Raw genomic sequence first — 16050 nt, forward strand, 5'->3', positions numbered from 1 at the left:
GCTGTCAAATGGTTAATAATGCACAAGTAATGGAAGAATTTCACTTCAGTGACAGGTTTCTTCTCGCAGTCAAAAGAGAGGCCTTGTCCTGTACACACAAAATAATGAGAAGTTGAAGAAAATAACTCCATATATTTACTGATTTCAGTTATTAACAGCTTGTTACTTCCATCTTTGGCCACAAGTGTGTTTTATCCTGTCACAAGTCTGTCTTTAAAATCCATATTAGTCATCTATTTGTATTGTCACCTACATATAATATATAAAAATGAGAAAGATGAAGTCTAAAATTTTAATTTAATCCCTACAACCTAAGAATAATCTTGAGACAAAGTTATTGGTAAAACTAAAAAAAAAAAAGTTTATCTGCTTTATATAATCTCAGACTAATGATTATAGATAAACTTTCTGGATTTATTCACAGTGTTAAGTGAAACGAAAAAAATCATTAATAGTGATGATCCATGAATACTTCATATTTCAAGGACAGTAAACATCAGGCAATACCTGAAATATTTTCTTTTTAAACCTGTTTGATTATAATTATAGCAATATTTATCCCTGTGTGTCTTAGTACAATTTATAATGGAATTTGAAATATACTTTATATTATATGTGTATGTAGTTATAATATACACAATTATACATATAACATATAATTCATGTTATAGATGAGAAAATTAGTCAATATTTCAAGTCAAATTAAGTCACTTAACATGTCATTATTCTAGTGTCACTGACAGCTTGGTAGACTTCTTGGAAGAGAAACTGTGGAGGAAGTGGGAAAAAGCTTTCAAAACTGACATGGTGGCAAGAAACATTTAGGAATGGATGGAACACTAATGACAAACTCTGTGTATGACAGACAGTCTGGGTAGGATGGAGGTTGGGGGCGAGAAATCCTAGTCAGTCCTCAAAGAGTATTATTCACAGCTGGCTCTGTGTGCATTTGAATGTCCAGTGTAGGCTAGAAGCTATGGCTGGCCACCAGTGGGCTTCTTCTTGAGCTGATACTGATGTGATGGAAGTAAAACCTCAAAATATTCAGTTAAGCATTGTATAGGTTGAGTCATGGGGAGACAATGTGAACAGGATGATGAAATTTGGCTTAATTTTCAGCTGAGTATATGGCGATAAGCCCGAGTCATTGTGATAACAGTGAAAACTTAAAAGGATAGAACTGTGATGAACAGCATTGTTCCAGCACCCTGAAGGCTGGGTGGTTGGTTTGATTTAAAAAAAAAAAAAAAAGTTTAGGTTAGCTTTAAGCAAATATCATTTAGTTATTGGTTTCCTACAAATGACTTAGGGCTTGTAGAACTAGCCATTACCTCCATCTAGCTAGTTAGTGTCTTAGAAAAAGAGCTCAATTTGTTTTAGGTTCTGGGCATTAAGGGTTAATCCTGAATGACTCCTGGCATCAGCTTGAACACATAACTATCAGCTGTCAATTATAGTAGGATGATCCAAATTGGACCCTTGGCTTTGGCTTCGTCTGTCCTATCAAAAGGCCTCCACTGTGAATGGCCAGACATGATAAGCAGAGACCTCAAATGTGGGGAAGGAACGTTCACATACTGTGTTTTAGAACAAGAAAAGAACACAGTTCCTAAGGAAACGTCCCCATTTGTGTACTCTGTACTAATTTACCCAAATACAGACTCCCCAGGAAACTCCCAAGAAACCTGTCCTGTAACTTCCTGGTTGGTCTCTCAAACAATCAGAATGGTTGCATGTGTTTGCAGCTCTTCTGGGTTAGTCAGGACACCTGGGTGTCTTAGTTACTTTTCTGCTGCTAAGAAGAGTCAACATAACCAAGAAAATTTATAAAAGAAGGTATTTAACTAGGGGCTTGTGTACAGTTTCAGAGGGTTAGTCCTTGGCCATCATGGCAAAAAAAAAAAAAACAAAAAACAAAAACAAAAAACATAACATGGCAGGTATATTGCTGAAGCAGTAGTTTAGAGCTTACATCTTATCTACAAATTAGAGGAAGAGAGAGAGAAAGAGACAGAGACAGAGAGACAGAGACAGAGACACAGAGAGAGAAGAGAAAGAGACAGAGACAGAGAGAGACAGAGAGACAGAGAGGCAGACAGAGACAGAGAGACCGACAGAGACAGAGAGATGAGAGACAGAGAGACAGACTAGCAATGATGGGGGCTTTTGCAACCTCCAAGCCCAACCCAGTAACATATCTCCTCCAATAAGGCCACACCTTCTAATCCTTTCCAAACAGTTCCACTGTGCAGTAAGCATTCAAATATACGAACTTATGGGGGCCAATCTTGTTCTATCACAATAGGGTTTCTCTACTATGCATGGATTAGATGTTTCCAGATCCACCACTGAAATCCTAGACCTTGGTGGTAAGACTTCTTCAGAATTCATGTGGTGACCACCACAGACCAATGACTGGCAACTGTAGACCCATCTGTCTTTGAAGATTGAAATGCCTGAAACGCTGCTTTCTTAGGGACAGTGGAAGGACAGGGAATGGCTGACTGCTAATCTCAGGCAAAGTGGGGAGGGACAGATGGTCCCCTAGTATAGTAGGAAACTGCCCTGTGTTGTTTACGGATAGTTTGGGCTAATTGGCCATTTATACCAGACAAGACTGAGGAGTCTGTAACAATGACTAAATGATGATGTCTTGGGGTTTGTGGAAAGCCAGTTTGAAGTAACAAATAACTTGTTGTCTATTTAATTAATTTAATTCTAGGTCATGGCTACAAATTGATATTGTAGAGCTAAAACTTGAAAGGAGTTCAAGATTATCTTTTCTTTTCCTTCCCTGGGTTCTGTGGTGTTATGTCAGTTAAGCTTGGTGTTGCTATTTCTTTTTCTTTTCTTTTCTTTTTTTTTTTTTTTTTTTTTAAGACATTTAGACTAGCTCAAATGAAAACTGTGAAGTTTATTTTAAGGATAAAGAAAAAAAAAAACACCTCAGACTTCAGAAGTCAGTCAGACAATCAGGGCTCCCAGCAAAAAAGAGTAAGTACATGCAGTGAGAGGAGCAGCCTACACAGCACTTATTCTTCCTAAGGTCTTGTTCAAATGACAGGATGCCGGGCCGCTCCACGGGACCTTTCCTTGTGCTTTCTTCCATTGTTCTGGTACCAGCATCAACCTTGTTTACCTAGCCTTACCACCTTAGTTCAAAACCCCAAGCATGGGTCTCCCAGGCTATTTTAATGTCCTTCCAGGTCCTGTAAGCAATGAAAGGCCAGGAAGGGTATTCCCAATGAGCAAAGGGCACCCATGGTGCACTGAGCCTGCCATGTAGTTTTTCATAGGGATTATGCTAGTAGCTTATCTTCATGCGATTTTTTTTTTTTTAGTAACTTGAGGTCAAAGTACTAACTCTATTTCTACTCTTACAGCATCTGAACTATTCACAAGGATTCCAATCAAAAAACTAATATGTTGTTTTATTATAATCAAATTGGAGCTAATGTACTTACTGACTACCATATGCCAGGCACAGCACTGAGATTTTGGCAAAACTCTGATCTCTTCTAAACTATGCTCATGAATAACTTTATTATCCTTATGTTCCAGATGAAAAGACAGGTTTAAAACAGTACAGTACAAACTTGAGAAGAAGTGTATTCTGCAATGGTCTGTTCCCTAGAGATAGACTCTTTCCACTATTGCTCTATCGTCTTGCAGTCATGTAATAAACCATTAATTAAAATGTTATGATGAAATCTGAAGAACTGAGTTAGTTCTCATTCATTAATCATTAGAGGGCCAAAGAAAGAGGTGCCTAAAAAACAATAACAAATATGAATATATTGTTGTGCACTTAATGATTATGTTTGGAAAGATCAACTTTAAATATATTGTTGCAACAATTGAGAACCTATGATAAGGTCAGGCTTTAAGTGAGGTGATTAAGAATGAGATGAGATGAAAGTTATATGGAAAAAGATCAAAATACAAAACACTGTGCCTTAATTTTTAGTAATACAGGTGCTGGTTTCTTAAAAATTCAACCAACTGCGTGGTGGTTTAAATGAGAATGTTTTGCGTGGCTCACATATTTGAACATTTGGTCCCCAAGTTGTTGGCACTGTTTGGGGAGGCTTAGGAGGTGTGGCTTTGCTAGAGGAAGTGTGCCACTGGAGGCTAGCTTTCAGACTTTAAAGGTTTGCACCATTTCTAGTTTGTTCTCTCCACTTCATGCTTGGGGTTCAAGATGTGAGCTCTTGGCTTGTGTTCCACCCACTGTGCTTGCTTGCTAGTGTGCTGATGGAATTTTATCTCTCTGGAACCAAGAGCCTAAATAAACCCTCCTTTATGTCACCTTGATCATGGTGTTTTACTGCAGAAAAGGGAAAATAGATAATACAAACTGTATTTAAAACAATTTTAATTGTACTGAACATGCAAAACTGTCCCCTTTGTTGTTTCCCAAACAATACAAGATTAAAACTTTATATATATAACATTTATATTGTGTTATATTTTATAGGTTATTTAAAGAATGTTTGACATATCATGGAGATGTGCATTGGTTATATGCAAACACTAAGTCATTGGAACAAATAATCTCACAAAGCGTACCCCATTGTTGTTTGTGATTTTTAAGACCTAAAATGTCAAAGATGTTAAGATACCTACCATTTTATATACACTGAGAAAGACTTCAATGCTGTCAAATTAAGACACTGCCAATTAAGAGGCACTCTGTCATCTGGATGTGAAGGAAGAGTGTGGACACTGTATAGTATGTGGGAAAGATGTGGTGATATTATTGAAGTTTTTCAGGAGATAAGGTTCTGACTACTAATGCATGTGTATGGAAATTTCCCACATGACCCTATCTCCCTGCCCCATTCTGACCCCGGTCTCAAAGGCTGGGTGGTTCTCAGCTTCCAAAGAACCAGTTTTAAAATCTCAGCATGCTCTGCATTAGGTTTCAAGCCTTGAATTCAGGATGTGTGGATGTAAGGTACCCATTGTAGTACCACTGGCATTTGAAGCCTCTGCCAGAGCTCCAGAGCAGCAGGAAACACAATACAGTAACAGATTAGATAAGAGCTACTAACACATGAAAGAAAAGCAGTTGAATGATATAGGTCCCTGAAAAAACAAAACTTCAGTCCAGTCTGAGGGATAAGTTAAGTAAATATGCAGAATGTTTGGCACTAGTAAATAAACATGTTTTATATCTTTAATTTCCAGGCATCACTTTGTATTAGAATTTTTTTGTTCATTTAAAGATAATCATAAATCTCACATTAATGAGATTAGCTCAATAGTTTATCCCTTTGATAGTAAACAGATATGTTGAGATTTTTCTTTACCACATACTATGAAGAAAATATAATTAGGTGATAAATATTAAGGTCTCAAATCTATTATTTAAGACATGGTAAGTTTTCATTTAAGCTGCTTTATTGCATTCCTTCTTTTATTAACTCTTGGGATAATTTTGTGCTTTTTCTGAAAGAATAACACCTTCCTTGCCTTTCTTGGTTACAGAGCTGTACTTATTTACTTCACTATTATATTACAAGAGTATTTCATATTTCAAAGAAATCTGCAACTTCCTAATATTTGCCAACAATGTATCGCTGATCCAAAAACATAGTTTATGATCATTTCAATGTACAGTTGTCTGTAGAGCTTCAGTGAGGGCCACAAAGTCACTACCAAATTCCAGAGGCATGGTGGAGAAGGTACACCGAGAATATGCGAATGCCCATATGTGGCTTCCTCGCAGTGCTAAAGGTGACACTTTAACCTAGAGCTCTGCTCTGGATTTATAGCTGCCAACACATTGATGCCTCCTATGCCAGCAGATACAGGGCAGCACTGGTATGCTGCAAACAGGTCTCCTGAGATTGATGTAGTAGACACTAATCCTTAGTTCCATAGGACTGAGAAGTGGTGAGGTCACAGGATTCTATCATCACACACAGCTCTTGCTGAAGAAGGCTAGTTTGTAAAGGAAGAGGATCTATATAATAATGAATTCAGCCTCTTTCCTCCCCCACTATCTCAACTATGCTTTCTTGCTCTGTTGCTGTCACCCAAGGGATAATGCCTTGAGAGGACCCTCTCTAATTGGTTGTTGGCCAGTGGGCTCCATGGAAACCCCCAAACAACCTAGGCTATTGCCAAGTTTATTTGTTGCTCTCCACAAATAGATGGTAACACCCTATTGCTAAAAACAATATTAACAAAACATTGACACAGAGAAATCCAACTGGTGCCTACTTGGAGTCTTCACCTCTACTGAATAGTGTTCCTGGTACTGGAAGGCACTCTGCACACAACCAGAGGAGGAAGGTAAACACAATCCAGCTGCAAACCCTGTGGTCCACTATGGTAACCTGCCTGCAAGATACGGTGGTACAAATGTGGCACAAAAGTTGTGGGAGTAACCAACCACTGTCTGTTTAGATTTAAGGCCTGCTCCATCAGATGGAACACATAGCCATAGTGTTTGGGTAAATAAGAACCTGAGACTAGATAGGTCAGATTCCTAGGGGAAAACCAAACACTACTCTTCTGCTACAGAAACAGACCAGTAAAATGTCTGCCGCTGACATTCTGCTATACTCATGGATCAGTGTCTTGCTCAGCCATCATCAGAGAAACATCCTCCTGCAATAGACAAACAAGTGCAGAGGCCCCCATCTGGACACTGTACAGAAAGTGAAAGGCTTTGGACCACTCAGTCCTAAATGGAATGTTTCCATTAAATAAATCTTTCCCCTCAAGGCTCAAGGAACTCAGCAGAAGCAGCAGAAAAAGTTGAAGAGCCAGTGGGGATGGAAGACGCAAAGAAAAAAAAAGGCCTTGTAGACATAACAGGACTGACACATACATGAATTCACAGAGACTGAGGCTGCATGCACAGGGTCTGCACAGTTCTAGGGGGGCGGTCCCTGGTATTGAGAGGGGACGTGGATACTATCCTCTATCTCTCACTTGCTTGGTTAAAGTTACTTCAAGAGCAAAAATTTTAGTCGATTATGAAAGGTAATGTTTCCCTGATTTCTTTCTCAGCCCTTTTGTGTGTATATACACACATATAGTCCATGTGGAGTGGCGGGGGTTGAGGGGAAGTGAAGGCTGATTTTTGTGTGTTTCATATTCTGATTCTTTGATAAAAGTGTTCATCTGCTATAAAAGTTTCCTGGTAGAGGTCTTAGGGTAATTTATCTAGTACTGTAGTACTGTGTGGTATTGTGTGCTATTGTAGCATTATATAGTATTGTATCATCTGCAAATAAAGATGCTTTGCTTCCTTCCTTTCTAACTTGGATACCCTTGATCGCCCTCTGTTATCTTATTGGTCTAGCTAAGGCTTCAGATAATATATTGACTAAATGTGGAGAGTGGGCAACTTGTCTTCTTCCAGATTTTAGTGGAACAACTTTGAGTTCCTCTCCATTTTAGGATGATACTGCCTGAGGCTTGCTGTACATTGCCTTCATTATGTTGAAGTCCATCCCTTGCATCCCTACTCTCTCCATAAGACTTATCATGAAGGGGTGTTGGATTTTATCAAAGGCCTTTTCTACTACATCTAATAGCATTTGGGTTTTTTTTTTCTTTTAGTTTGTTTATGTGGTAGATTGCATTTATCAGTCTATGTATGTGGATCATGCCTGCATCTCTGGGATGAGCCTAGTTGATCACAGCGGGTGATCTTTTAGATGTGTTCTTGCATTTGGCTTTCAAGTATTTTGTTGAGAATTTTTGCATCTATGTTAATAAGGGAAATTGGGCTATCATTCTCTTTCTCTGTTTGGTCTTTATATGGTTTAGATATCAAGGTAATTGTGGCCTCTTAAAGGAATTAGGCAGTGTTCTTTCTGTTTCTATTTTGTGAAGTAATTTGAGGAATATTAGAGTTAATTCTTCTTTGAAAGTCTGGTAGAATTCTGTGCTGAATCTATCTGGCCTTGAGCTTTTGGCTTCTTTTTGGTTGACAGATATAATTATTGTTTCTATTTTACTGGAAATTATAGATCCATTTAAATTGTTCTCCATTCTTGATTTAACTATAGTGCGTGGTATATATCAAGAAATCTATGCATTTTTTAAAAGATTTTCCAATTTGATGAAGTACAGGTTTCTAATGTACATCCTTATGATTCTCCTAATTTCCTTCCTATCTGTTGTTATGCCTCTCTTTTGCCTCTAATTTTATTAATTTTGATCTTCTCTTTTAGTCAAGTTGGCTAGGGCTTTACCAATCATATTGATTTTTTCAAAGAAACAACTTTGTTTTCATTGATTTTTTTGTATTTTTGTTGTTGTATATCTGTTTTTATTTTCAGCTATGAATTTGCTCATTTCTTATTATCTACTCCTTTTGAGTGTTACTTCTTCTTTTTATTATAGAGCTTTCAGATATGCTGTTATGTTACTAATATGAAGTCTCTGCAGTTCTGTGTGTAGACACAGAGTGCTGTGAACTTGCCCCTCAGAACTGTTTTCATTGTGTCCCCTAATTTTGGGTATGTTGTGTTTTCACTTTCGTTCAATTCTTAAAAAGTTTAACTTTTTTTTTCTTAATTTCACTCTTGACTCATTTGGTAAATACTAAGTTGTTCAGTTTCCATGAGTTTGTGTACTTTCTGTTGTTTTTGTTGTTGATATTGTTTTCACTTGTGCTGCTGCAATAGGAAGCAGGGTGCTATTTCTGTTTTTTGTATTTGTTTGCTTTTTCTTTGTGTTCAAAATTTTGGAGAAGGTTTCATGAAGTGCTGAGATAAAGGCATATTTTTTAGTGTTTAGGTGAAATGTTTTGTAAATATCTGTTAGACCCTTTTGGTATATAACTTCACTTAAATCTAGCACTTCTCCACTTAGTTTTTGTCTGCATGACTCATTTATTATTGAGAGTTGGATATTGAATTCTCCCACTGTCCGTGGGTGAGGGTCAGTGTGTGGCTTAAGCTATTGCAGTGTTTCCTTTACAAACTTGAGGGTGCTTATGTTTTTGGCATAGATGTTAAGAGTTGCAGTGCAAATAGTTAATTAAATGGCACTCGCCTTTAATCCAGCACTCAGGTAGGCAGAGGCAGGCGGATCGCTGTGAGTTTGAGGCCAGCCTGGTCTACAAAGTTGAGTCCAGAACAGCCAAGGCTACACAGAGAAACCTTGTGTTTAAAAAAAAAAAAAAAAAAAACCAACAACCCAACAACAAAAAGAATCAAACAAAATAAATTGCAGTGTAATGCAAAGGATTTTTTTCCTTTGATGAATGTGTAGTTCCTTTGCTATCTCTTTTTATTAGTTTTGGTTTGAAGCTTATTTCATCAGATATTAAAATGGCTACACCAGCTTGCTTTTTTAGGTCCATTTGCTTGGAATACCTTCTTACAATCCTTTTTATCCTGAGGTGATGTGTATCTTTGATGTTAAGGTGTGTTTCTTGGATGCAGCAGAAAGATGGATCCTGCTTTCAAATCCGATCTGCTAGTCTGTGTCTTTTTAATGGGGGAATTGAGACAGTCAATGAGCAGTGTTTGTTGGAGTCTGGTATTTTGTTACTATGGTATTGGTTTTTCCTTCTCTTGATTTGGTGCTCTGAGGATTATTCATGTTTTTTTTGGGTGTGGTTAACTTCTTCAGGATGACATTTTCCTTCCTGCACCTTTTTAGAGTTGGATTTGTAGATACATACTGCTCAAGTTTGGTGTTTATCAGAGAATGTTTTATTTTCTCCATCTTTTGTACTTGAAGGTTTTGCTGGGAACAGTAGTCTGGGATGTCATCTGTTGTCTCTTAAAGTCTGTGGAACATCTGTCCAGGCTCTTGTGCCTTTTAGAATCTCCATTGCAAAGGGCAGCATCTATATGTTATTTGCTCTTATTCTCTTGCAGTTTTTAATTTTATTTGTTCTGCACATTAGTTTTATGGTTAATATGTATCTTAGGGAATTTCTTTTCTGGTATAATTTGGTCTTTTCATGTATGCTTCTTGTACCTTGATAGGCATCTTTTTAAGGCCAAGGAATTTTTTTTCTATGATTTTGTCAAAATATTTTCTGTGCCTTTGAGTTGAATTTCTTCCCCTTTATTCCTGTTATTTATAGATTTTGTCTTTTCCTAGTGTCCCAGATTTATGGGTATTTTGTGTCTGGGTTTCTGTTTTTTGAGTTTGTTGTTTTGTTTGTTTCATTTTATTTTAGATTTAATATTTTCTTTGACAGAGATATCCATTTCTTCTATTGCGTTGTCAATGCCTGAGATTCTTTTGTTTGGTGAGTCTTACCTCTAAGTGTTTTGTTTGACTTCAAATTTTCATTTCTAATTTTATCTCGTGTGTGTGTGTGTGTGTGTGTGTGTGTGTGTGATTTTATTTCTACTTTAGTATCTTGAACTTTCTCATCATTTTATTCCACTGATCATGTTTTACAGACTTCGTTAAAGGATTATTCATATCTCCTTTCAACTCCTTGAGCCTATTTTTTTTTAATAAGTATTTTGAAGTCCTTCTTTTGTGCTTCAGCTATATTGCATTTCTCCAGGCCTACTGTAGTAGGTTGTTGGGTTCTGGTGGAGACATGTTGTCTTGAGTGTAAATGACTGTGTTTTTGTATGGGTGTCTAGGCTTCTGGGTTTGGGATGCTTGTGATTCTATGTGTTGTACATGGTCTTGTCATAGTTGGGTGAACGTTTTGTTCCTTGGTTTCTGTTGCCCTTTCTGCACCTTACTAACTTGTATGGGCTGTGGCTTGTCAGGTAAGGAGTGCTTCTGAGACCCTGCTAGATGTGGCCTCTGGGCATCTCAGACAGAATGTTTTTGCCATTAGGCCCTTTGGTAACAGAAATGGGACTGGCTTAAAAGAGGATGTGTGGAAAGGTCCACAGGAAGGAGGTATGCTGGGTCTGCTGTGAAGCTGGCAGAGTATCCGGAGAAGGAAGTCAGGGAGGGAGGACAGGCCCCTGTAAGGAGTCTGCTACAGGGCTGGAGATGAGCCTGGAGAACTTTAAATGGAGGACATGAAGGAGAGTGAATATTTCTGTGCCCCATTTTATTTAAATTGGTTTGTAGAAGTTCTTCATATTCTAGGAACTAATCTTTCACTAATCATTGATGTAGCCAATATGTTCTGATGTCTGGCTCGTCTTCTTGTCTCTGGTAGTGTTTAAGGAGAGACGGTCTTGATCTTTCTTACATGCTCTGTTCTGTCCTGTAGGGAAAATGTCCTCCTTCCCAAAGGTCGATACATATATTGTCATCTAGGACATTAAGTGAGTTGTGTATGAATGTGCCCATAATGTTATTATACAATGGTTATTTAAAAACCTTTCTTTTACTACAGATATATAAATGACAGCTCTGCCATATGCCATTTCATCAATAAATAGCTTCTGTACATATCTGTAGATATGCTCTGGCTTCTCCAGGTGTCTCAGGCTTGTGAGGGGGCCAGCCAGATGGGCCAGGGCTCTCCCAGGGATTGTGAATCTTAATTATGAAGGCGTCTTCAGTTACAGATTGAGTTATCATGGGGTTAGTCTGTGGAACAAGGATAGCATCAGAACCCCTGAGTGCTTCCCGCCGTTTCCTCTCAGGGGAACCATTTTTTCCTGTGTTCCCTTGAAGTGTGGCTGTTCTGGCCTCTGCACATCACCACATCAAAAATAGAAATAGTTTTCAGGGCTCAGGTTGTTTGCAGGCAAAGTGCATATAAGCTCATATGCAGCAGCCCCACTAAAGGGTAATGATCTCAGGGAAAAGGTTTGTTTTTATCATCTATCTATCTATCTATCTATCTATCTATCTATCTATCTATCTTGTCCACCATTCAGCCCTGAGTTTCAAAACCAGGCAGGTTGACTTGCATATGCCTGCAGGGGAGGACAGTTTATCTGAAGCCTCATGTCATCTTCCTTTCCCTGGATGGGCTTCATTCTCTGACCCCAGAACCCATGAGACAGTGAAAGGTGAACCTGTATGACACAGGCAAATTCTATGACAGCTTACTTTGTTTATATTTTTTAAGATGTATTTTATTTTTAAAATTATGTGTAATAAGTGTTGGGGAGGTTTGTGTATATGTGTGTACAGGTACCCTGAGACTCCAGAAGAGGGTGTGGCATCCCCTGGAGCTGGAGTTACAGGTAGCTGTCAGCTGCCTGTCATGCAGACTGAACTCAGTTCCTCTGTAAGAGTAGTACATGCTCTAAACCACTGGGCAATCTCTCCTGCCCCTTGTTTATGTCCTGCCTTACTCTTGGCACTTTGTTGTTGTTATTTTGTTGTTGTTGTTTGTGTTTGTTTTAGGCTTCTTAGTGTTTGCTTTTTTGGAGTTCATCACAAATTTAGGATGAAGGCTTTTTTTTTTTTTCTTTTTGGCAAATTTTTGGTTGGTTTTTTAGCATGAGGGTAAATCAGTATATATGGAGCTTTCAGGTTGCAGAAATGGAAGATATATAACCCACACTTTATGTCTTGTCGCTTTTGCCTGAAGGCTTGTTGGAGACGGAACCACTGCAAGGAAGAGATGAGGATGCAATAGCCAGTGCTGACTTCTCTAGCATGCTCTCTGAGGAGGAGAAGGAAGAGTTAAAGGCAGAATTAGTTCAGGTATGTTTAGCAATCTTCTACTATCTTTAGCTCAACACAGGTCCCATATTGCAATTATGCTGTCGTTCATGTAATAAAATGTAATAAATGAATACACTGCAGGATGATTCATTTTCCCCAAGGGGTTTTTGTAATGTTGGTTAATCCACAGTAACAATTAGTGTTAAGTGTGTTCTCCCAGTTCTGCTTAGGATAGAGGCATTGTGTGAATGTTACTCACTTATGGATCGGACGGAATGTGTTTAAAACCATGGCACAAGCCAGGTGCCGTTGCTCCTCCTTGTCCTCCTTGAGTTCAGGAGGCTTCGGCAAGGAGATGAAGAGGTGAAGGCCAGCCTGGGATATGGAATGAGTCCCAGGTTAGCTTGGGATGCATAATAAGACCTTGTCTCTCAAACAAAAATAAAGACCCCATAGCATAGGTGGAGTAATCTCTTCTTTCTAAGAGAATCCAAATTGTTTAATTATTTTTAATGAAAATATCAGTCATGAGGGGGGCTGACTTGGCTCTTTTGCAGAAGAGTAAGGCTCTGGGGGAGGAGAGGGAAGCTGCAGTTAATTAGGGCTTAATTAGAGCTTTGCAGCTGCTTAGGGCCCCATCCTAGAGAGGGGTAAATTCCAGGCTCATCCCGAGTACAGGTTTGTGCCAAGGCTTTTGCTGGTGGTACTCTCTCACCCATTGTCTCACTGTGTAGAGGTGTCTCTTTCTTGGCTGGAGAACGGCTCCCGAAGTGGGAGAACAGGAGAGGTAGAAGGCTTCATCCCTTCTGTGTCCGGTTCACAGGGCAAGAAGCTCTTGTTACTGTGAGAGCTTTGCCTTTTTGCTGCCACCGTCTGTCTCACTGGCTCAGGACACGGCCTTGAGCTCCACTGTACCTGAGGCACTGTGGGAGCTCACGGTCATAGTACAGACTTGGTGAAGAGCAATAAATTGCTTTGGGTTTTATTCTTTAACCTTACTATTTACACTGTGTTCTGTTGCGGCTGACATGGAATCAATAACCACTCTGCCCAGTCTTCCGAGTTGGCTTTGTAGGTGTTTATTCACACACACACACACTGCTATGAGTTCCCATTTTATTTTTATTGACACATGATGGTAGCATGTAAGTATGGGGAAACAGTGTGACGCACCCATACACGCGAATAGTGTGTAGGAGTCAAATAAGGACGCATCATGTACGTGCTACTTCATAGATCTAGCTTTTCCTTTGTGGTGAGACCATTCAGCCTCCTGGTTATTTTGTAATGTATAATCAACATCCTACTGTGCAACGGGACACAAAAATTTGCTCCTATATAAAATAATTTTGTGTCCTTTGGCCGTTTTCTTCTCATTTCCCTCGTTCCCTCCCCAGCGTCCACTGAACATTATTATACTCCGTGTCCATGCTTTTTGGATCAAATGCAAATGAGATCATGCAGTGTGTGTTTTGTGTACCTTCCCTTAGAATAATTCCATTTCAAAAGGCCAACGTGGTCCTCCAAGACAACAGGTGAAGTGCCTCGAACAGAATAGTCTGGCTTCTTAGCTAGATCTGTGTATGGCTCCTGGTTGATCACACACGCCAGAGTGCAGCGGCCTTAATGGATGACAAGCTAGTTTCATATGGTCTCGTGACTCAAGAGTCTCCTTCACGACCTGTTTATGTCAACTGTAGTGTCCAAAATGTATGTGCTGTAAACTGCTGCAGGCTAACTAACTGACTCGAAGCTGGAACTTAAGTCCTTCATCACAAAAGCTCAGCGTCAATTCAACAAGGCTTCTGCGCCAGAATGACTCCTACAAAGTGCCTTGGTTTGTCAGGGTGCTGGGATTATTGGGATGTGATTACACATGCCTACAATTCAGTATGTTCTATGTATCCAACAGTGAGCATGTATTAGTCTTATTATCAAGGGGGAAAGTATTGGCCTTAGATAGATGCTCCCTGAGTGCAAACTGCCAGCAACACACCGACTTCCCTGCCTTTTTAGTCCCAGCATTCAACTTGCAGGAAGCTCCATTTCTGAGGCTTTTGGGGTCAGAATCCTGGCGGTAACACCAGATCCTTTGTAACTGTGTTCAGGTTACTGGGATTCCTGATTCTATTCCTCACATGCACTGGCCTGTAATGTTTTCTGGTTTACTTCCGGGTGCTTCAGAGATTAAGAATCAGCCAGGGTCATGACTTCCAGAGACACTGGTGCAGTGTCCGTCCCTGAGACAGTGGAAAGACAGACAGATGTGTCTTTGCTATGTTCCGTCACCCATTTCCACTTCTCTCCTGCTACTCTCACCTTGTGGTCACTCTTTCCCCAAATCTTCTTTTGCCCTCCTTTCTCTGTTCTTGCACAAGTGTCCTGCCGATTTGCAGACAGCACCGCAGCTCCTTTCCATCGCACACATGTTCAGACTTTACTTGCCATGCTAGGACCCGGTAACCACACGAGAACACACAGAGATTCACTCGCAGCAGCCGCCTTGGCACTTTCGGGAACCTCAGCCCTGTGGCAACCCTCCACAGGTGGTCACGGGTAGCTCCTCTCTGTATGTGGAAGGTCTTATTGGGTTTTATTTGTTTGTTTTTTCTTGTAAGGCAGGGAGTACGAAGACTCCATAGAGGCCAGCAGATAGCTCAGCAGGCTAAGTGCCTGCGGCCAGGCCTGATGACTTGAATTAGATCCCCTGAGGTCCACATAGTAGAAGGAGAGATCAAGTCCCACAAGCTGCCTGTGACCCCCACATGTGCACCATGGTATGCGCATGCCCTCTCCATCCACAAATAAAAGAATAAATATTTTTTAAAAAGTGTTACAGCTTCCTCAGAGACCTTGGAGATCCACCTTTGTAGCAGGCAAAGTGCAGGCATTCGGCAAAGCAAGAGCTCTGTGCATAAGGACATCTTATCTCTGACTGTTTGCCCAAAGCAGACTTGGGTCTGCCAAATACCCAGACTCTGAATCACTCCTGTTCATACTTCCCTCACAGCTTCCCTTTGGCTGTGTCAGCATCCCCCTGCCCCCACCTCACCCTCCCCATTTTGTTGTTAATATCCTGACAAGGATGTCTGTAGACACTACTCTAAGTCCATTACCCACACAACACAACTTGTTTTGAACGCAAGTTGAACTGTAGTTTTAAAAATAATTATTATTCTCATCCTTGTATTCTTAAAATATCCTGGACATGAGACCAATATCACCTCTGTCCTGGTGCAGGGGTTTGCACACAGGTGTCCAGTGGCTATTTATAATCAGCTTGGGTTATTCTGACACTTCATAAAAAAACTATATTTGCAAAGTGGAGTATGTATTTTTTTATGGACCTTATCACGATATCACACAGCATCATTTTATTTCAGATATTTGTTCTGTCTCATAAGCAGCAACTTAGGGTCTTTGACTATCTAATTATCTCTTCCTTCAGAAAAACACAACCAATGATTCTTGTTGTCATCCCTTTCTCTTTTTCATCCCCTAAGCTTCATTTGTTGCACAGCG

The 16050-nt window shown here is 39.7% G+C and overlaps 1 protein-coding gene across 8 annotated transcripts in view; it reads left to right on the plus strand.

The window, feature by feature from the left end:
- Positions 1-16050, plus strand: part of Tpd52l1 (TPD52 like 1) — a 97312-nt gene that overhangs the window by 51438 nt on the left and 29824 nt on the right. For all 8 annotated transcript variants that reach the window (XM_051164374.1, XM_051164375.1, XM_051164377.1 and 5 more), the window contains exon 2: positions 12452-12567. In XM_051164374.1, the coding sequence (XP_051020331.1) occupies positions 12452-12567 (116 nt within the window). The remainder of the gene's footprint in view (positions 1-12451; positions 12568-16050) is intronic.

The sequence above is a fragment of the Acomys russatus genome, chromosome 21 (assembly GCF_903995435.1).
Source record: "Acomys russatus chromosome 21, mAcoRus1.1, whole genome shotgun sequence".
Classification (NCBI taxonomy): Eukaryota; Metazoa; Chordata; class Mammalia; order Rodentia; family Muridae; genus Acomys; species Acomys russatus.